At 50.3% G+C, this 22,014-nt stretch overlaps 1 protein-coding gene across 1 annotated transcript in view; it reads left to right on the top strand.

Annotated features, from left to right (window-relative positions):
* Positions 1–22,014, top strand: part of LOC149365066 (uncharacterized) — a 618,748-nt gene that overhangs the window by 418,901 nt on the left and 177,833 nt on the right. The window contains exon 7 of the mRNA XM_089568779.1: positions 10,663–10,905. Coding sequence (XP_089424905.1) covers positions 10,663–10,905 — 243 coding nt within the window. The remainder of the gene's footprint in view (positions 1–10,662; positions 10,906–22,014) is intronic.

Here is a 22,014-nt window from a genome sequence, read left to right as displayed (position 1 = left end):
CAGTTAAATTAATGTTTGATCGCTCGGGAAGAGCAACCTGGTCCGCACAAGGCCCAACACTGGTAGCAGCAGCCATCGCAGGGCAGTTGGCGCATTGCCTAACTGCTGCACCACTGCGCCAGGAGGGGTACGAGGACTCCCAGGGATCTATGAATGCAAAGGAGAGAATTGCCTTCTGCGTATATGGGAATTAACCTATATACGCTATCGCGTCGTACCCTTAAGGCGGAACTTGAGTGTGCCCCTCCAATTTTTTCAGATGGGTTATGGCCGCTGGCTGGAGCGTGATAACAGCGTCCGGTGTGAGCAACTGCTAGTTTTGTTCTCAGATGGGGTCCGCGGCAGATCTCGTTCATCCCTGTCACGAACCGAAACAGCCTTTTTCTGCCTGGCTGTCGCTTAAGACCTTCGTCTCGGTCGGTACCACAGTTCTTGACGGCAGAGCCCAGTATCTAAGTTGTTTATCAAGGCGCCGATGGGGAAGGTTTCCATTCAGTTGCACCGGCGAATGCTTAAACTTTGCATAGCTTCGCCTTCATCCTCTATTTAAGTCCCACTGGAAAATGAGGAAGGAATTACGGCTTAAAGCGGTGAGGCAGCGCAAACAGCCGCCGCTTTCGGTCGATCCCATCCTGCTACGCCATCTTCTGGATGCAGGGGAAGGCGTCACAGCTCCCTCGGGAATCATTGCGCCGGGATTATTCGACGAAACTAATTAACGGAACCGCCGGCGCCGCAGACTGCGCGCGACCGAGGGAAGGGGAGGGAGAGAGAGCTGAAGATGGTAAGAGAGTGAGGAAGCGGCCAACCCGCAACCCGTGCAAGCTCGGCAAGGGCTCCCTGGACACTTTCGCGCAGCACCCGTTAGCGCGTTCTCACGAGTGCCGTGCATCGCTGTTGAAAACGATCTGGCGAAATGTCGCTTTCTGCAACGGTTGGAACGAACCTTGCATACTTCGCCATCGAATGTATTAAATATTTAACTGCGCTGGCAGGTTCACGAGGCCCCATGCAAAAGTGCGGCGGCAGCTGCCCTTCCTTTCTCAAGGGTGTAGTCGAGGTCGAGGAGAACGACCGCCAGTGTCGAGTGGCGTACGAATAGCACAGGACGACCGATAGACAGGGCGGTGTCTTAGCGGTGCGGTCGCTCTGTAGCGCGCGGGGAGTGATCAAGAAAGTATTTGCTGGTAGATGGTCACTCTTTCACAGTACGATAGCAAGTTGTCATGCACAAATCAAGAGTCTGGAACTTTTCTTTTTCACGAGATTTAGATTGAATAATCACTGGCTAATGGCTGTGACGGGGAGGTTTTAAACAACGCGTATGCCTAATTTTTCGCCTTACCGTTGCTGCCATTAGAATGGGTTTAATGCCAGCCAAGTGTCCGTGAGCTGCTTTTCTTTGTCCTGTAAATTGTATGGTTATGTAAGTGAAGGCAATAAATACACTACACTTCCTGTTGTATTGATTCGCATGATTCGTTGTCATCGTGCGGCTCTCATGCAAGTACATGGGAGAATTGAAAGAGAAAGCTCAAATACGGTAGTCCCGTCATTCTCACAGGACAGCAAAATCACGCGCTTCGGGAGAACTTGTTTTATAGTGCAGCGGTCAAAAAAAGGATTCAGTGTAGCAGGGCGGAACAGAGATGTGGACATGCGCACGACATTGTATATACGGCGTCTGTTTTCGCTTTTGTTCCCGTGTTTCGCGCAGTTACCTTCGGACGAGATACGAGCTTCGGACGAGAGAAAATGCGGAGGACTTCGGCTGGACCGACTACGTCCAGGATCCAGTATTGAAAGCATTCTTTTTCGATAAGGAAAGCATTCTTTTTCGATTCGTCCTGATGGCACTGATCAGTCTTGGCTGTGATGACAGAGCCACTGAACGTTACAGATTGCGCATCATTAACCTTGACACCACAGGCGACAGGTGTAAGTTATAGAAGAGCAAATAAAAAGAGAAATCGGGAAATGGATCGGTATAATATACGACCGCTCAAGTTGGTGGGTTAGGTTTCTCTCCTGTTAAAAGACGCGCCCGTTGTTCACGTTGGCGAGCCAGAACGGCGGTCATCAACTCTCTGCGACGTGGGCTCAAAACTACCTGACAGGTTCGACAGCGCTGCGCGCAACTCTCGAGAGGTGGCGTAAGTGGTGGCAGGCAAATGGGGGCGACCGCCGCTGCGCGCTGAGCGGGCGAATCAAAGGCGGCGGACACGCGCGCATTACCAAGTTTGTGCCGAGAAGATTGGGCTTGATGAAAGCGGAAGTGATGCCGCGCTCGGAGTGTCGCCGTGTCCACACTTTCCCCGGCCAGCAGGGAGTGTGGATAAATGTGTGTGTGTGTGTGGGGGGGGGGGGGGGGGGGGGGGGGGGGGGGGGGGCGTGAGGGGAGTTTGAGAGAAGGCAGCGTGTCGCAAGTGATTCTCACTCCGCTCCGAGGCCGGCGTCCTTGTGTACGCCAGCAGTCCGGGGCTCAGGGTTAGCGGGCCTGCACGTGCGTGTGCGGGGCACGCACGCGTTTCGTGCATGCTGCTGCCACCGACTAAATTGAGATCCTGTGGGTGTATACATCATCATCAGCCTGACTGCACCCATTGCAGGACAAAGGCTTCTCCCATATCTCTCCAATTAACCCTGTCCTCAAGTGGGGCCTAATATACGGAGAAGCAACAACTTTTTCTTCATAGAAGAAGGAACTTTGTACTGAGATCGGCAGAGAACTGCAATGCCTGTGATTTTTGAAGGGAGGGCAGTTTACAATTTGTTTCAGTGCTGCTAAGGAAGGCACAAACGGTAAAAGGCTAAATAACGACAGTACCCATATTATTCGCAGAGCAAGAGCATCATGTCGCAGCATAAAGTAACCATTTCGCGAAATACGCGGCAAACATGGACGAGTGATGATCAAATGCAAAATTTGGTAGTAATCATCGATCGCATACTGATTGTGCCATTCTTTTTTCTTTTGCTCTTCTGCGATGCATTCTCAGTCGTTTCTGGAGGTTTTGTCGTTTTATATACTATATTGCCTGGTTGGTACCTCCATTCGCGTTTAAGGTCCCAATGCGAATAAGGCTGTGAGGGACACCGCAGTGGAGGGATCCGGATATTTTGACTCTTTAACGCGCGCTGACATCGCACAATACACGGGCCGCTAGCTTTTCGCCTTCATCTAAATGCGACTTCTGCAGCAGGGATCGAACCCACGTCTTTCGGGGATCAACAGCCGAGCAGCTAACCACTTAGCCACCGCGGCGGCTGAGAGAGCTCTTTGGTGCAGGCTGCTTTAGGACCTGGCATCTGTGGAGTTTCCATCAGCTCGTGCCACAAGGTCGTAGTCGCCAAAAACAGCACAATATTAAAATCGGCCTCCCGATAGCATGGCTGAAATCTGTTAAAGCACGCATCTATGTTTAAGTGCAATTTAAAAGTACCTCAGGTAATACTGCATAGTGGAGAGCTGTCATTTTTTGTATTTCGACAGCGTTAGATATACCCTTAGCTCTTTCTACAGTTTTGCGAAGTTGGCGTCAGCGTCCACAAATCCGCCGCCGAGCACCCACCGTCCGAACTGCACCTCTCGCCATCGAGCCCAGCGACTCCCACCCGGCACCTCCCGCACTTCTCAGCTCCTCCAGCATACGAGGCGGATTCCCTAATTTATCAACTATAACATGTGTATTGCTTCGCGATTGCAAACCACCTAACGCAGGATGATTCGTTTCCACAAACTCGTAACCGTCTTGTGAATTTTCTATTTTGTGCAGTGCGCTACTTGCTTATGCTTATTGTTAACCCCACTCCCCTCTATTTATTCGGTCCTGAGGGTTAACAAATAAATCAAATAAATGAGTAAGGTACTCTCCAATACCTATTTTCCTCTCTTCTTTACACCTGTTATCCAGTTCACTGAGGTTTCTCTGGAAAGATCGGCTCAGTGGCATTCTGTTGTCCCACGGTGAGCATGTTTCATTCACGCAACGAGATGGTTCACTTTCAAGCGTAAACGATCTCGTAAACAGCGGCAGTAAGATTTACGAGAGCCTTTTGTCGCGTTCATGAAAATATTGCAGAGTTAGGGTAACTGAAGCTACGCGCATACACAGTAGTCACGTTTGTCTTGATATATGGCGGACGCGCTGGTCTAGGAGGGTAAAAAAAAGCCGCAGTTTTTGAAATTAATTATCCAAAGTCCTCCACTGCTCACCCCTTATCTATGGAACATTTTGTAGCTTTGGCACGTAGTTCATGCTTTTATTTTCGCGTGCGTGGGTGCGCCTGTGCGCATATGTGGGAGCGGAGGGTTTACAAGCCAAGAGATTAAAACCTCCATCTATCGCCATTTCAGAAAAACGTATTGAATGTATGCCTCCAAATACACCTGCCGACACCCCTCTGTTCCTTAATTTCGCGACAGCGCGGTTTTAGTTAATAAATGAGCTACCCGCGTGTGCAGTATCAGACGACGCCTGTTCTTGTCTCGCGACTGGGTAATTAAAAATGAAAAGAAAAGTAGATCGATTCGAATTATACGTGGGTAAACGCAGGACGAAAAACGGGACGGAGAAATAAATGCAGCAAGAACATCACTATTGCATTTACAAAGCGAAAACGCCGATTATCTCGGGTAGTCCCGGGGTATTAATTAGTCCGGACGTCAAAGGGCCACGAACGCAAGCGCTCGGTCCACGAGAAAGAATATCAGCAAGAGAAATTCGTTTTCTTTTCGCTTGTGTTGTGACGAGCGCGGTATTTATTTTGTTTTCGCTTAACTGCCCTCCTGCGTATACCTGGTACCACCGCCGTCGATAACTCCTCGTCACCGGTAATGACATATTCAATAGTTAATCAAGCGCAGAAGGTCATCGTACCTTCAGCCAAATGGGGTGTGGCCCGGGCTTCGTGACCGCGGCGTACTTACCGAGGGCGCTGTGAGAGAAAGAGCGGGCGAAAGCAAACGCCGCAACTCACGCACATTCATTAACGCCGCTGCGAAATGCGAGCCCTTTCATCGGTATATCGACTTGGGAAACGCCGAGCCTCAGCCTTGCCTAGCAGAGCTGCCTAGCGTTATACCGCGATATCGCTCCTGGCCTTGCCATATTCGCCGCCAGTTCTTTTAAATGCGTTCGCTCGATAAATGCGCAATATTTTCGCGAAAGCAGGCGTAACGATAGCAGAAGCCGCTAGCACCAGAGTGCAATGATGTCTGGCGTTTTGTTCATTTTCGTGACTATGGCGTTCGGGTATATTCTGTGCATCTAAACGGAAGGGGTTCGTAACGATCACCACCGAGCTCGTCGCATAGCCTGTGTACGCTCTATTTCGGAAAGGGTGTCACCTTAAATTTATAGGTCCTTAACGTGTAGTGCGTAAAACAGGCAATGCACGACCCTGCACGCACGACGCTCTGCTGCAGTCGTATATAGCGACCCGTCGTCACAAAAATGCTCGGACAGGATGCAGTGTGCTTAATCATTTATTTCATACTGCTCAATGGTGGCTCCACCACGACCGAATTCATGCATTTACACGCAACCGTGACAGAGGGATTGACTATCGCGGCACTCAAGCGAGAAGACGCGACACCCCTAATTCGGGGGAAGCGGGCCGCAATGACAGCAGCGTTTCGGTGCGAAGACTGTGGCCGAATAATAGTCCCTAACATGAAATAACTCTGACGGCTCTATGCATACGTACAGTCTTTTTCAAAAGTTTAGAGCCCAGGGGGTTTGCTTCTAAGCCTCGTAGTGGGACTCCTGTAACATTCTGGGTAGCCCTACCCATCGGAGGAGGCAGGACCAGAAATCTTCTTACCTTGAGCAAATTTGGAGAGCTGGAGATGCATTACGAACCAGACAGTGTGCTTCAGAAGCAAACCTTCTGGGCTCCAAACTTTTGACAAAGGCTGTGCCGCATCCAGAAGTCCTACCACCTGAATTGTTCCAGTGCCTCGTTTCCATTCGTCCTAGCTACAGCGGCGACATTACGTTCTGTGGTACAGTGATGCAAGCATTATTACGCTGCGCGCACACGCTTCAGTGAGCGAGTCGAGCTGGGAAGCTGTATCTCAAGTTTGGCGGCGTGACAGTAGAGCCCGTAGACTCGCCGGGTGCAGAATGGCGTCATCCTTTGCCGTTCTAGTTGCGACCATATTTACAACGGCGCCTCGCGTCTTCCTGTTCTTCGCAGTCGGTGTGACGCCCTGGACATCGTGAACGCGTACGCTTTAGCCCAAGCGCCGCCAAACCAGCGGCCACTAATTGTGGCATCCGCCATACGCCAGAGTCATGTAGGGGCGATTGCGCGTCTGGGAGCGTTTCTGTTGCGTCGCCAGATAATAAACGAGCCGAAAATACGTTGCGAAAGACATGGAATAAGTCTGGAGGCAGGCAAATACACTTTGCCCCTTCTTTAACGCGTGTATTTCGTCCCCTGGGTTCAAGGCTGTTTCCTCTGCAGAGCTCCGTGGCTCTTGAGCCCACTTTCCGACCTCCCCTTTTTCCCGAACGGAGGAAAGTGTGGCCTCTACAGCGCTCATATCTGCCTCGGCTCTGTGTCACTCGGCTTGTGGAGAACGTTCCCCCGGACGTACGGCTCGCCGGCGTCATCGTCAGAGTTCGTCGCAACCAAATTGCCAGCTAGCGTTCAACTGCTGGTCATTGAGAATGCTGCTGAAGATCCAGAATCAGTTGCAAATACAACATGAGAAATATTGCACAAATAGATATCCCGTAGTCAGAAACTCTGCAGGTACCTCCTGTAGAATACATTTCACTTGTAATAACTGCGATAATAACGCAAGAAATGATTATGTAGACATAGCTTTGTGTGTCGGTAGTGGTATGGCTAATACAAAAGGGCACAGGGGTATTTAGTATAATGAATGCAGGGGTAATGCAATACCAAAAATAAAAACAATAATATTCACGAATGGGCGCTGTCGATAGTGGGCTCTGCCGCATGAATCAGGTGACCGTGGCCCATGTAAATTTTCGGGTACAGAAAAGGATTTGTGAGGAAGGGTCAAGGTGTCAGGCCGAGCTCCCCTGCTGCTCCGCACTAGCAAAAACAGGCTGACGGCAAGTAACCTTCGAGAAGTGCATGGCAACGCATGAAACCGCAGCGGCGCTGATTTAGCTACGCTGCGAAATATGGCCAGAACGGACGCGCTTTCCGGCTGCGTCTGCGCTATAGGTTTGCCGGCCTTCGGTAAAAGCGGCCAGCCGTGCGCGCTTTCGTGAGTAAACTGGTGCGGCTGCGTTGCGATAGTGCAACCGGGCCGTTTCGCTGGAACCGCGGCCTCCGTTCTGTCCGCTCTGCTGCTGCCAGCGCCGGACTGCAGCGCGGTGTGTCGTTCGCCACACGTGCCGGGCGGACAAATTTGATCCCCGGGCTGGCTCGCACAGCAGTCACGTCGACACTTAGCGAATCCGTGTACGGGTGCTGCTTCCATTCCATACCCTACACATCACGCCCAGCATGGCCGGCGGAGTGGGTGGGGGGATAACTGAGCGGCAACGAAACGAAACGCGATGGGCTGTTGTGAAGCAAAAAGAACAGTGGAGAGGAGTTAATGGTGGCGTGGTCTTCTGCGTTGTGTGTGCTCGGAGGGGCTGCTCAGGCGACGAAAGGCACCGGGGACACCGATTAGATCGACCCGTGCGTGATAGCCTTCTCAGTGTGTGCGACGGCTGAGAGCACCGCAGATATTTCCGCTCATTCGTCTCCACATGCATCTCAATCACTCATTTCCTCACGCTGAGGTTGGCGTGCCCACTTGTGGTCAGACAGTGACTGCGCCTTTCTTATAATCAGAACACCATACCATTTATTTCTCTATTAGTTGCTATGAAGGCGTCTATGACGATCTGCTTCTGAGCCAGCCTGACGGCGCAGGTTCAATCGCGGCGGCCGCTTTGTGGAGGCGAAACCAAAAGGCGCCCATGTGTTGTGCGATGTCAATTCAAGTTAAATAACCCCAGAAATTAATCCGGAGTCCTGCACCACGGAGCTCTTCCTCTCTTCATTCTTGCTGTCACTCCTGTATCCGTTCCCTCACGGGGCACTTCCAACTGTCCACCGATAGGCGAGACAGTTACTGCGCCTTTCCGCTTCCGCAAATCTTGCGGGATCGATTCTCGCCGCGTTGATGCGTTAACTGCAAAGTCGAAGTGCAAAAAATGCTTGCGTAGTGATTTTGCTGTTCATGTTAGTGAATTCTAGTTGGTCACAACTAACTCGCAGCCCTCCGATGCGGCGTGTACCATATACTAGGTATCGCTCTAATTCGTTAAAATGTTATTCAGTGATTTGATCGACCGGTGGCACTTATCGACGATACAGGCGGGTTTTCACTTCTTCCCTGCTCCTTTGAACTCCTTCTTATAATCTAATCGAGCCTCCCACGTTCACTGCCGTGGCAGACGTGCCCTTGAACGCGTACGTGATGTGAGTGAACCAAAGGGAAGTGAGCTTATTCGCAGCTCGCTGTTCAGCTCGGAAGACTCTGTTCAGGCGTCTGTTTTCTGTTCGTGTTATCCGTTTACGTTTTAGCTCTGCACCTTTCAGCGTGATTCAGCGTGTGGGAGGGCAGTAATGCAGCGGAACCGCACGTCGCACCGCTACCCAGCCGCTCGCTGGCGTGCCATGGCCTAAACTGCTCGCACACTCCCGTGAGGCACTGCGCACATATCATCGGCCGCAGTGAGTTCTCGCAGAGATCGCGGCCAGCATCTGGCGCTTATCGACGCGCTTCCGCCACGTGTTGCAAAAAGGCCGCGATGTAAGCCCTGCGTCTCTCCTCCCATTCCCGGCGGCATCGTAAACCATGTTCCTGGGGGGGGGGGGGGGGGGGGGGGGGGGGGGGGGGCAGCCTCGCAGTAGGCGCCGTTTGACCGGGCATTCGGCGGCCTAGCATGGCTGCCTTTCTCTTGTGTACGCGGACCGTTCGGCCGATAGCGTACTTAACCTGAAACGTTGCAGCTGTTGGAAGACGGCGGCAGCAACGCGGAGTCGCCGTACTTGATGAGGATATGGAGCCAGCCGGCCGTAAAGTTGATGGAGGCATGAGCTGAAATGAGCGTGCTTCGGCCTTTCCTTATTGCCGTGCACGATGTCTTGGTGTCTTGTATACACGCTTGGGATGCCTCGGCGCGCCGTTTATTGGGCACCTACGAAAACTGATCTCCGTTAGATACTCTGATGATGTTTGTTACGTGTATATGTATAATGAAGAAACCGCTTACAGGCTGTTGCGCCCCGTGATTACCGACGCGTGTTTGCGCATTGTGTAGTTCACCAAGCAGGCCGGCTACTGATGCAGCTGCAGTCCTGCATCAGCCTGGTTAAAACATTTAGTGAGTATCCGCTGTTACTTGGGTCGTAATCGCGGTTTACTTTTATTCATCTGACAGCAATCATCTCGCTGCTGTCCGTTTATGCTGTAAAACTGGTAACCATGTATGCGCCTGTCCCTCCTGCATAATATTTTTCTGTAGGAGAGGATATTCTGCATGTTTGTCGATATGAAGGCTCCGAGTAAGCGGTAATTTTGCGCAGTAAAGGCGATTTAGCAGCTCATGATCAAACCGGCGTATCCGCATGCACCCGTGCTGCTTAATTTCCCGCTCGAATGGTCTCCGCTTCGATGGAATCTCGCCGTTCCCCTGCAGTGACACCGTCGCCGACGAAGCCACCAGCTGAGCTACTTTGGAAGCCCAGCGTTATGTTGAGAGAGGTAACAGCTGCGGCGGACGACGGGAGGTGATAATGAAGGCCGTTGACGACTGCCGCCGCTATAGCTCGTGCGTGTCACTCGTTAGCCTTGCTTACTTCATTCATACCCAACGAATGACTCGCTTCAAATCTAAGTCAAGGCGGAATGTTTAAAGCATTGTGTGCTTCGATACGTTTTTTCCCCCGTTCCCTTAATTTTATATTTTCTCTCCTGGTTTTCTTAGTGCACTCTCCGTGAAAGGAAACCTTGTCCTTGTCTTTCCCGTTATCTTTCTTTGTCTCTCTACCTCTCGTTACACAATTTTACGCGGCTGAACCTACAAGCTTCTGTTAAGGTGACTGAGTAAGCTTGTGGTTGAGAATGTCAGTTATTCAAGCGACTGGATTTCGGAGTCACTAAGTGAGTTAGCGCGTTACAGAGTATACGCAGTTTCAGTTATTTAGTTATGGAGTTCATTTTTTGGTGGTAACTGTGCGAAATGCTCAAGGGGGCATTGCCGAGCTTGCTAAGTCTTTATACTCCTCTGTTTATAATGCAGCTTTGCCTTCCTTAACGGGACACTGATGTGTTATGGGGATCTTGTCCCTAAAAATGTCCGTGCACGAAGGCGTGTACTACTAAACTCCCTTGACACCTTCTTCATCAGAGCCGCGGCACCGCGTCCTGGACAAAGAAAAGTCGCAGTGCACCACTAGTAGCTCATTTCCCGGGTGGAAGGCGGAGGCCCCTCGGCCCATCCTTAGGGGCGGGCCGCAGGTCATGCCCGAATTTTGGTTGGGAGCTTCGTTGCGTTGCCGTCTCTACATGGCGCTACATCCCGAAAGCTCAGATCGCGTTTGTTGTCCAAAATCCGCAAAAAAAAGCCAGTGTCGTTCTAACATGGTCCGCGCCCTTCCTCATCCCCCTGCGTGCAGGCTCACCGGAGCAAGAGCCTGACGCAGATCGACTGCCTGGAAGGAGGCGGAGGCATGGTCCGCCGCGACGACGAGCCCAGCGGAGGGAGCAGCCCCTCGGACGCCTCCGCACAGCCGCACTCGCTGCAGTCGCAGCCGTCGCAGTCGTCGCCCTCGCACCAGCCGCCCCCGTCGCCCGACCGCCTGTCGGTGCCCGAGGACGCGGCACCAGCCCGCAACAGGGGCCTGCGGCACACGTCCAGGGTAAGCAGTCACCGACCTCCTTAACACTGCATACACGGTCTACACACTGCAATTTTTGCGAGGGTGGGCTCGTGCGCTGCGGCAGATCGCCGGCGTGAGACCGTAACCTGCACGCGCGCAATCGCACCTACGAATCCCTGCAGCGCGCACGTATGGCCTCTACAGCTTTTGTCAAAGGCACACAAGCTAGCCACGAAGTTTGCGTTTGGCCCACGTGGTTAATGCAGGAAATGTGGATAAGTCGGCCTTGCTGTCCCGCTCTTCCGCAAAGGGATGCGGAGATGCGGAACAAGATCAGGAGACGGGCGACAGTGAGTATCTACGGCGAGAACTGCCGTTCAGATTGCGAGCGCTATATAGACTGTCCTGACCACTGTTCACTAGTTGAGTAGCGTAATCCCACGCCGTCGCAGTAATGCTCTTAAATGCCCCTTGCACTGCTAAGCACGGGGGTGATGGGGACTAGGCTTCATCCCTCTTTCTTGAGGAATGGAGTGCGTTGTGGATGCAGACCAAGTCGCACTGCACTGCCCCGAAAAAAAAAAAATTGGCTGTGGCTTAGCTTGGTTAATCCTGGTAATTGCGAAGCAATACGTGGTTCGGCTGCCGTTCTTCTCGTTCTTCTTCTGTCTCCGTAGCTCGCTGATGCTTTCTCTTTGCAACCTGCCGAAGCGTATAGGCTGGAGGCGGCATCTCATGGGCTTGACGAGAAGAGCGCAGTCAGGCCACGGCCGTGGCTATGCGCCGCGCAAGGCGACGGTGTGAGATGGGGCCCCGTTTTTAATCAGATGGTATGACGTCACATAGCGCGCAGCGCCCCTGGTGAGAGGAGCGGGAGTCAGGCCGTGGCTATGCGCCGCGCAAGGCGACGGCGTGAGATGGGGCCCCGTTTTTACACAGATGGTATGACGTCACGCAGCGAGGTCACGCGAAAGGTCAAGCGTGGCTATGCGGCCGCGGCACGGCACGGGCTGAGGTGGTAGCGAAAGTAGTATTGCTTCGCAATAAAAATACAGTGGCCAGTGTGTTTTTTGCAAAGACTGCACACTCGCGCTCACTGTAACCTGCAACACGCCGGCAATTGCCGAGCTGCTCTGCGACCGCTACAGCATGCTAGATGCCCGCTGCCTGCCTGCTGTAATATGTAATCCCGACATACGCAGAAGGACAAGTCTTCGATTTAAAAAAAAAAATGCCCTCTGCAGTAGTGTACCAAACATGCAGGAACGCTGCAAAGGAAAGCCTACTCTTTCAGTTCCGCGGTGAATGGCTGAGGTTTCTGGAGCCACCGGTTTCGCACTGCTTCTTGCAATGAGCTCCAGCCATGCACGTGTGTTGCAGACCATACGGAACTTAACAGTACTCATGCGCGTTTGCTAGATTTAATGAATCGAGTTGTGCTAAATGCCTGAGCGTTTCACGCATTATGTGGTAACGAGTGCGCCAAGCGAGGGGATTACGCGCCCAAAGCCCGTCAAATGTCACCTCCACTCTCCGGAGCTTGAGCGCGCCGTTTGAGGCGTGGGGTTAAGCGAAACTCGCAAATACTGGGCGTTGTCCTGTTGGCGGCGGGAAAAGGGTAGAGGTGCAAGGCGGGCGGAGCTGACAGTACGCGGGTCTTGACGCAAAGTGCTCTGTCAGTGGAGAGAATTTCGCGACAGTTCACAACCAGGCTGTTCTGCGCGCGGTAGCATCACCGGGCGGCGGAAGCGCCGCGTGTGTGTGTATGTCTGCCCTGAGGGCTGCCTGCGACCTCCATGCGAGAATCTTTTTCTCCGTCAGCTGACGAGTACCAAGGCGGTACGGAGTATAGTGATTCCAGCCAGGCTTCATGATGTACAGGCAGTGCGTGCATGAGATGAGGGGTCTGTCACCGTACCTCCTGGCTGTTTGCCGCGATGAGTGCGCATTACTTCGGCGGCACCACTTCCTGTTCCTTTCGTGCACACTGACGGGCGCAGTGCTTCCCGAATTCACGATATTTGCTCTCCCCGCGAGGCGCCAGCCTTTTCCGGCGGCGACCGTCGCTCTAAGCGAAATCCAATTTCCTTAATGGCGAGCTCGACGCGAAGTGCAGTGAGGGCCCGAAGCGAAAAGTGGGCGGCCGATGATACGCGCCGGGCGCTTTTGAACTTATTAGCGATGACACAGAACGGGCGGGGTGGCGGCGCGAAAAGGCAGATGGCCGGCAAAAAAAACGCTCGATACTTAGGCGATCGCCGCCTCCTCTCCAGCCGGCAGTGAAGAATTTCTCGAGGCGCTGCAGTCGAGCACTGCTTTGTCCTCGCGTGGCAGCAGCAGCATCAGCAGCATGTATGCCACTCTCGCGACACGCTCGCCTTTCAAGAGGGAAAGGTCACCGTTGTTTATGCGACAGTGCATAGACAGTGTATAGCGGAGTTGCCATGTGCGCAGTTCATTCTTTTTAACGTTATTAGCGGATAAAAGAAGGGTCATTATGGTTGTTTAATGAGCAAAATTCTCACCAGAGGGGCAGGCGCTTTCCTTGTGGCGGTGCTGGTGGTGTGAATGTACAGGGGGGATTGGCCTTACAGTGGCCTCTCGTGTATTGCTCCGCCTGAGTCGCTGATTTACAGGTTCCGTGATGTCAGTGTCCTTTAAAAACTTCGAGAGCGATATTGACATTGATTACCGCTCATTTCGGGAGCCTTCGGGATACACAGTGTGAAAGACGTCGTCCAAGGAAACGTTCAATCGCCGCAGGGTTTCCAGGAGTGTCTCGCGCTTGGCACAGACCCCGGGCACGCCAAAAACGAAATGCTTCACGTCACCCACAACATTACAGTGTACGCACGTAGGTGAGGGGGCGCAGTGAATCTTATGCATCCGTACTGGCGTGTATATGCAGAATTCGTGCGGAGTCCGTACAAGAAAGTATAGCTGTGTCGCGCGACAAGCCTCAAGGGAAATAACTCGAACGTGGAATGGTAGCTACTCGAAACAAACTGCAAATCATTCGCACTATAGCTTCGTCAGCCAGGTGAGAGACCAGGGGCAAACTTTATCATTTGGAATACAGACTTGGAGTCAGACACAGGGATAACCCTCTGTGGTTTCCAGAAACACAGACGTTTAAACGACGTTTGAACGACGTTGCAGTGGCCTATGACTGAGCCGAAATGGACGGTACTATACTCTTTGCAGGCGCCCAGCCCAATATATTTCAAGGTCAGGCACTACACATCCGGTTGAGCAGGACTGCTTATGCCGGCGCAGCGGTATCAGCAGAGATATTCAGCATAACGCGATCTGAGATCCGCTACCGCAGAGCCGGATCCTTGAGGCACCAGCTGCGCATGCTCAGGTGGCCCAGAAGGGTGCACACCCGCCACTGCGCAGCCGCAGCCGCAGCTGCGCGGAAGCGGAAGCTGATCATGGTAGCCGCGGATCGCACTGTACTAAGTCTCTGTAATGGCTAGCAGGTGTACACGGTTGCAACGTGATATATGTATTTAACATAACGCTATACGCCATCCGCTTGCGTGGCCCGATTCCGCGGGGAGCCATCTACGCGTGCCAATTAACACGTGCGCCCCCCCTCGGGGCCACTTGGTCATGCGCACATACCTCTCGCGGAAGCGGATCGCACTGTTATGTTGACCTCCTTCATAAAAATTCATAATTAGTGGTTTCTGAGGAAAGGAAATGACGCAGTAACCGTCTCGCATCTCGGTGGACACCTCAACCACACCGTGAAGCAAGGGAGAAAGTTTGGAATGAAAGAAGAAAACGATAAAGAGCGAAATCGTAAATACGAAAAGTAATGTTGGTTCTCAGGAAAGAAAAGTCACGGTAACTGTCTCGCTTCTCGGCGGACACCTCAACGGCGTCGTGAGAGAAGATATGAAGGAGGGAGGCGGGCCCAGGGCACAGCTGTTGCGGCATGCAAGCAGGAGGGAGTGCCTTAATGGAGCGAGGGGGAGTTGGGTTACGAGTCCCAGAATGACAACAATAATCCTACAACAACAAGAAAAAAATCGACCGCCGCTCGCATTCCACGGGGACATCGCGAATCAATCTCTGTTAAACCGTTCTGCAAACTGGCACATTTCATCTGTCATCACCGACTAACATGCAGCGTGCAGCGGCGACACGGTAATTGACGTTATCTCCCGCTCGATATGCTAAGTACGCGCTGCGCCCTCGCGCGCCGGTTATAACTCACTGTCACAAGACCCCCTCCATGCACGACTCGCTGCGCGCCGTCGAAGCCAGGCGCGTCCGGCCCCGCCCCCTCCTGTGCGGGTGCACCCTTGGGCTTCCCGTTTTGTTCTGTACGTGGGCCTATGTCCTGTGCCGCTGCGAGCGTAGTCTGGTGGCGATAATGCCACGTCTCGATGGGGGCTGCAGCTCCTCGACGACGTGCCTGCGCCCGTTGCTGTCGGGCCCTGGGCAGCTTTTTTTATACGTATAAACTCGCAGAAAAACGAGCTCGCGTTTCGACGACCAGCGGCAGTCTTTCGACACTTCACTCGCGACGTGGCACGTACGGAGCCTATAAATAGCTTCAAAGTAGATGTTTCGAAAGCGCCTCCCGTCCGGGTGAAAGACTTGTTTTAGACAGTGCGTGGCGGTGTAGGGTATCCTGTCTTGTACACTGCAAAAAAATTCCGTGAATGTTACGTACAAACTCTCCATAACAGAACGAACGCTTGCTCTGTTGCATCTGAAATGGAGGGTCCATCCGTAACACATTCGTGAAGGTGGCTGGCCGTATTATGCATTTTCTGAAACGTATTACTCGCCGTAACTGTTGGCCCCCGGACTAGGCACCACATGACGTCCCATTTCCGATCTGTGTGGTTTACTCTTGTTCAACAATGTCCACAAACTAGCATGGCGAAAATGAGATTAACCCCATGTGCAAAGGTGAAGATCCAAGGGGGGGTGATAATCAAATGAGACCCAAGTGACGCATAATGTTGTTTCAACGTTGAGGGATTGCTACAAATTGTAAGCAACATTAAATAACAAAGGACTTACTTTGCTATAACTTTAAAAGAACGTTGACTTCATAAAAAAATATTTTCACCATGTTGCTAACCACATGACAGGGTAACAATTAATAAATGCAATTAATAAATAATTTAGAAATGCAGCTTAATGAGGTCAAGAGATAAAAAAAAAATTTAGACACAGACAATGGTTAGACAACTTCTCTAAATTGAAACTGAACACCAGCTGAAAATACATTACAAACATGATGAAAGTGCACAAGGTGAAAGCCGAATTTCCGTCTGCCGTTTGATAAGGAAACGAACCACTGAGAAAGCCCAAAGCATGGGCAAACAAATTTGTGAATGCAGTGCAATGTAGCAGTCACATCTTTGCTACACAACCATCAATCAAAAACGCTAACTCCTTCACGGATAACAAAAGCACAGGCGCAACAAAATATTGCTAATTGCAATGTTCAATTTATTAGGTACCTATAGCCGGCCATTCATGCCTGGTCTTCCTGCGGATAAATGAAACGCTGCAAAAAAGCAGTGAGCAGCCATAATTGCTGTAGTGACAAGGAGGATGTGCACCGTTGGTGCTGTTCCCTCATCCTGACTAGGAAATAATAGCTGTTTTTTCTGGAATGTACTCTGGAAGCATGAATTTCCTATCCACCTTTATTTAGCTTGCACTGACACGACCCATCATGAACTCTGCAGCTTTGACAAACATGCGGGCCAGTCGACAGCCACAGAAGACTAGAACCCTGCTAACTTACAAAAAAACCAGTGCTCAGAAAGAAAAATTATAAAAAAATGAGGAGTTCCTTACACGCACTATGTTTTATATGGTACTAAGAATGCGGCTAAGACATGGCATGAATATTGTTTTTTTCTGCTCAGTTACAAACTTTCTCGCCTGTGCTAACATATTACTGCAATGTAAATAATGAAACATGCCAGCATTGCACAACATGCTGTAAGACTTACAAAATACACCCCCTACAAGGCTACCACATGCCTCTTAGATGTGGCAATGTTTATATCTACCAAACTATCTAGACTAGAATGAGACACCAAGCCTCTGACATCTGGAGATGTGTACCTCCCATGCAATTAGAGTGATTGGAGATGCTCCTCATTGATGGCATTTCAGTTGCTAGGTGTGGAAGGACCAGATATGAAGGTGAACAACTAGACACCCACTTTTTAAGCAACGTCACAATGAGCAATGTGCCTTGGCTTTTCTTCCATCCAAAAAGTTTTATGTTCCATGTTTACGTAACTGCTTGCATGTGCTCATTTTGGCTTGCTGAGAGGTTCTTTTCTATGTTAAACTAGCTTTAACTCTGGCCTCAGTCTTCTGCACCTTCTTAATTTTTTGCTAGTGTTCACCTTAAGTCATGTGTAAGCTCACGCAGATCTCTACTTTTCTACGTTTCCAACTGTCACGTCTTCTCTGCCTTTGTCATGTCCATCACTGCATCCGACGCCTTCAAGTATGCTGTGTATAATCACCTTAACTAATCTGCCTATTACACGTGTATTTTTGTTAGCCACCCACTCCTCTATCTGGCGCTGATAGGCCCTGAGAGTAAATAAATGAATTGTAGTCTAAGCTAAGTCTGAGCAAGCATGCATTATGTTCAGTTTATTTTACCATGTTTACCAGTAAAGAGTGGACGGAAAAAAGCTGCTAAGTGGAGCTTGACATGCCTCTCGCCCCTACACTGGAAAGCAGCAGGCAAGGCATACATAACCACTAACGACAACAGAACATGCCAAGTGTGAAGTAAATCAGTAATGTTCCTCGCATTTATCACAGGGCATACTCTCTGCTCAGTAATTTGTTACCCCCTTAGACATTCTGCAAGGAGTGTATACAATGATGTGTCACCACAATACAATGAGAATCATTAACCCTGTGCAAATACAACAGCAAAGAAATTTATGCCCAATAAATGCACTGCTTACATGCAACCAAGAGGCAAGAATGGGACAACCTGGCACATTTATGGAAAATAAGCTCAAAATAATAAAGAATGACATTTGAGCAGCCGCTCATTCCCCCCACCCCCTCCCTCAAAAAAATATGAAAAATGGTCCTCTTCACACGGCACGTTTGAAAGATGCGGCTGTAATGTTTGCGACAGTTCCACTACGTGTGAAAATCAGATATAAATAACGCCAACGCATGCGGTTGGAAGCGAGGCGCCAGGGCGCGGGCAAACAGCAATCGTCTTCAGGTGTCGACTGGTTCCACCTCCTGAGGGCCGCTGCTCGACGAATACCACTCATGGCCACGTTCACATCCAACAAGCTTGTAATAAACATTAGACAGGTGTTTATCATGACGCAGCAGCAGCTCATCAGTGCTATTGGTCAGTGCTGAATTTTTTAGCTTGATAAACGAAATCATCCACCGAAACGCGTGTCGACCGTTCCTCGCCAGATTCTTGCAGTCCCACGAGGGTGAGCAGCTGTTCCGCCGGCTTCGTCTCCTCTTTAGTGCAGGGCCACTGTCATTGTGACGCACATTCTGCACGGTCGTTTTACTATGCATCGATGCCGCATGGGACAGCAAGCGGTCGTACACTCCAATGCGGCGTACGGGCCGCACACATACACACACCGTAACGACAATACAGCGCGCAGGACGCACGCAGCGAACACGGAAGAACAAAAACCGTTCTAAAGCACCTGTTCACTCAACACCGGGCCGCACACATACACACACCGTAACGACAATACAGCGCGCAGGACGCACGCAGCGAACACGGAAGAACAAAAACCGTTCTAAAGCACCTGTTCACTCAACACCACACATACTCCGCAATTCCGCGCATAGTTCCGACTGCGGGCTTGGCTAGCGCTTCGACTCGTCATGGCCAAGCTGCATGCCCTGCGCTCTTCTGGTAACAACGCTCATGAAACGAAAAGAAAATTTTAATATGTAAAACCATTCAAGTTGTCAGCTAAAAAAGGTACGGTAAAATTAAATACATCTGATATGTTTTCAAGGTGGTGCGCTTTTGCGGACGCGAATACGCGAATGGGGCTATGAATTTCCCGTGCAGCTCTGCTAGACACCATAGCTCTGCAAATGGCATCGTGTTCGGAGTTTTGCGCGGCTGACTTGCCCGCATGAATTTTACTTCCTCCGTGCACACATGCTTGGTGAGGTGAACGGTGGTCGGTGCGAACAGTTCGAAGTTTAATCGACTGAAAATTGCTCAAGGAAAGTCAGCGGCATTGCATTGCATCACGAGTGACTGGCGGCAGCCACACGGCATCGTCTCCGGTTTCGTGAACTTGTGAGAAGGTGAGCAATTTGTTCTCAAATTTTGAAAGCGGTTTTTTGTTTGTATTGTAACCCTGTGTCTCGTCGCATGTTATGCTCACGGTAACATCAGCACAACGTGCATGCGCTTTCTGTCTCTATTTGAAGTAACATTGGTCGGTCAGCGTAAACTTTTCGATTCAATTAAGCACAAGCTGTCCATGTTGGTAGTGCGTGTTGAATGTGCTTGTCCTGTCCGCTCTCCCTGTGTTCTGCGTGTTTTTCTGTGCTCCGTTTTTAGATGGATCGATACCAACTAGCCCAACTTTCTGCTTTACTGAACTCTATCTGAGATCATTCTGCGCTCGAGATGGTCTTCTGGTAATTTATTTATTACCAGGTATAGTCTAGAGATTTGGAACCGTTCATCCCACTGCAACAGTGCTGAAAAGCTGTTTTGTGTTCATGCATCTGCTGTCCTTAAACTTTTCGGTAATCATTCGCATGGTTCCTTTGGATCTGGACTACCGGCTACTGTTGCAAGGGACGCCTCGCAGCAGAGCCCCTGGGGACGCCCAGTGGGTCAGCTGTTTGTCCAGGTGCCAAGTTACCAAAGGTACCATTCCAGACATTTTTTTTTTCTGTTCATCAACCTCATATTCCTTGCAAAAATTACAGTATGTAATTGGGCACTAAAAAAATTGGTAACTTATACACATTTCAGGACAGTTCAGAGAAATGAAATGAAAATTGGTTTTTGAGGAAAGAAAATGGGGCAGTAACTGTCTCACTTCTCTCGGTGGACTCCTGAACCTAAGGGAAGGAATAAACGAGGGAGTCTAGAGAGAAATGCACATGCAGCATCAGTATTCTCTCTGTAGACTTTTCGAGACCTGGATTCATTCCTTCTAGGACAGTGCCAAGCAGTAGGTGAACTGCACACAAATTTATTTTCCTCAGGTGCAAAGTAAAGAGTGAAAATGTTGTAAGACAAATCTCTACCCTGTTTCATTCTCACTGCATTTGCTCAAAGCATAATATGAAATCCTGTATTTCTTATACCCTGGTTTCCTTTACTTTGAGCAGTAGGTATTGACAATGAACATCAAGGCAACTCCACTCTCATTGCTTATTGCTGCTTTTAGGTTTCCTCCATGATTTTCTGTTTGCTCAGTCCTGGCCTTAACATATTTTCTTCTGCTGCTTAGCTTCGAACTACTGGCTAGGTTACATGGTTCTGCTACTTCTATGTTCACTGTGAGGTTTGAGAGCTTGTTGCTTTGTTGTTTTTTTATAAGCATCTTTGTCTTCTCGAGGCTGATTGGCAGTCCGGAACAGAGACCACATGCATTGTTTATGTTAAGATGATGACATGATAGCCTAACACATTGTATCGTTGCCATTCGAGCCCCCTGTGTACTTGCTTTGTTGCACTGGGAGCAAAAAAGTTTAGTGGAAGTCGCAATGAGGCGCACTTTTGTTTAGACTAGTGGCAAAGGTTTACTATTGCTTCGCAGTATAGTGCTCCCACCTGTTGCGCACGAGCATTTAGATGGCTGTTAAATACTACTATCAAGGATTTAGCCATTGTAATGTCGCAGGTCTGTTGTGTAGGATTTCAGATCATTGTCTTGCACTGTCCCCGAAGCCTGTTGTGTGTCAGTTACGCCACTATGCTGTTGTATTTCTGTCCAGTGTAAAAAATATTTTCTGTGATTATGCTACACGCACAGGTTCATGGGGAAGTAAATATGCTTTAGTAAAACAAGCTTCTGGGCAAGTTGGTTACTTTGCTTCCACATCACTGCAGCGTAAAGAAGACGAGCACAAAGGAAGAAAACACTTACGACACGGACAAACGCTGCACTCACAACTGATTTTATTTCGCCAGCAATGGGAAATATAAAGATTCCGCTGCTAATGCGCGCAGGAAAGTACACATGCCATGAATAACAAAGATACATTATACATCAGATACATCTTATCGTGTGGCAGAGAAAAGATCACATTCCGCTTTGTACAAATGAATAGAGGTATCGCTTACACAAAAATCACCCTTTATCTTTATATGGTACGCTTCTAGTAGTTCACGTGCAGTTTGATCTTTGCTTTTTCCTAGAATCTTTGCATCGTCAAAATGAGGCGAACAATCCTGGCAAGACCTGCAATGTTTTACTAAGTTAACATCTTCATCGTTCTTAAAATTCCTTTCATGCTCCCTCAATCGATCATTGACACATCTGCCAGACTGGCCGACATAGGCTTTTCCGCATGACAGTGGAATTTCATATACCACTCCTGACTGGCACTGTACATGGGGCTTGGTATGCTTTTTCCCGCATCCAGATTTTGTAGCCTCCTTACCGGAGATACGAGGGCACAGTTGGCCAAGCTTTTCCGGAGCCGAAAAAACGAGTGGCACCCCAAACCTATTCGCTACTTTTTTCAAGTTATGCGAGACTGCGTGCAGGTAGGGGGCAACTTCCGGACGCACAGTGCGCTCAACTTCCCTCGTCTTCGTGGACGTCGTGCTCTTCTTTACCTTTTTCAGGAGGGTTTCGGCAACAGCCGTCACGATCGACTGAGGGTAGCCCGAGTCCAATATTCATGCCAAGTCGATCGTGACGGCTGTTGCCGAAACCCTCCTGAAAAAGGTAAAGAAGAGCACGACGTCCACGAAGACGAGGGAAGTTGAGCGCACTGTGCGTCCGGAAGTTGCCCCCTACCTGCACGCAGTCTCGATAACTTGAAAAAAGTAGCGAATAGGTTTGGGGTGCCACTCGTTTTTTCGGCTCCGGAAAAGCTTGGCCAACTGTGCCCTCGTATCTCCGGTAAGGAGGCTACAAAATCTGGATGCGGGAAAAAGCA

This window comes from Amblyomma mixtum, chromosome 2 (genome assembly GCF_055824585.1).
Source record: "Amblyomma mixtum isolate Tamu chromosome 2, ASM5582458v1, whole genome shotgun sequence".
NCBI classification, from domain to species: domain Eukaryota; kingdom Metazoa; phylum Arthropoda; class Arachnida; order Ixodida; family Ixodidae; genus Amblyomma; species Amblyomma mixtum.
The sequence above is the reverse complement of the archived record's forward strand: the minus strand, read 5'-3'. Positions and strand labels throughout refer to the sequence as shown.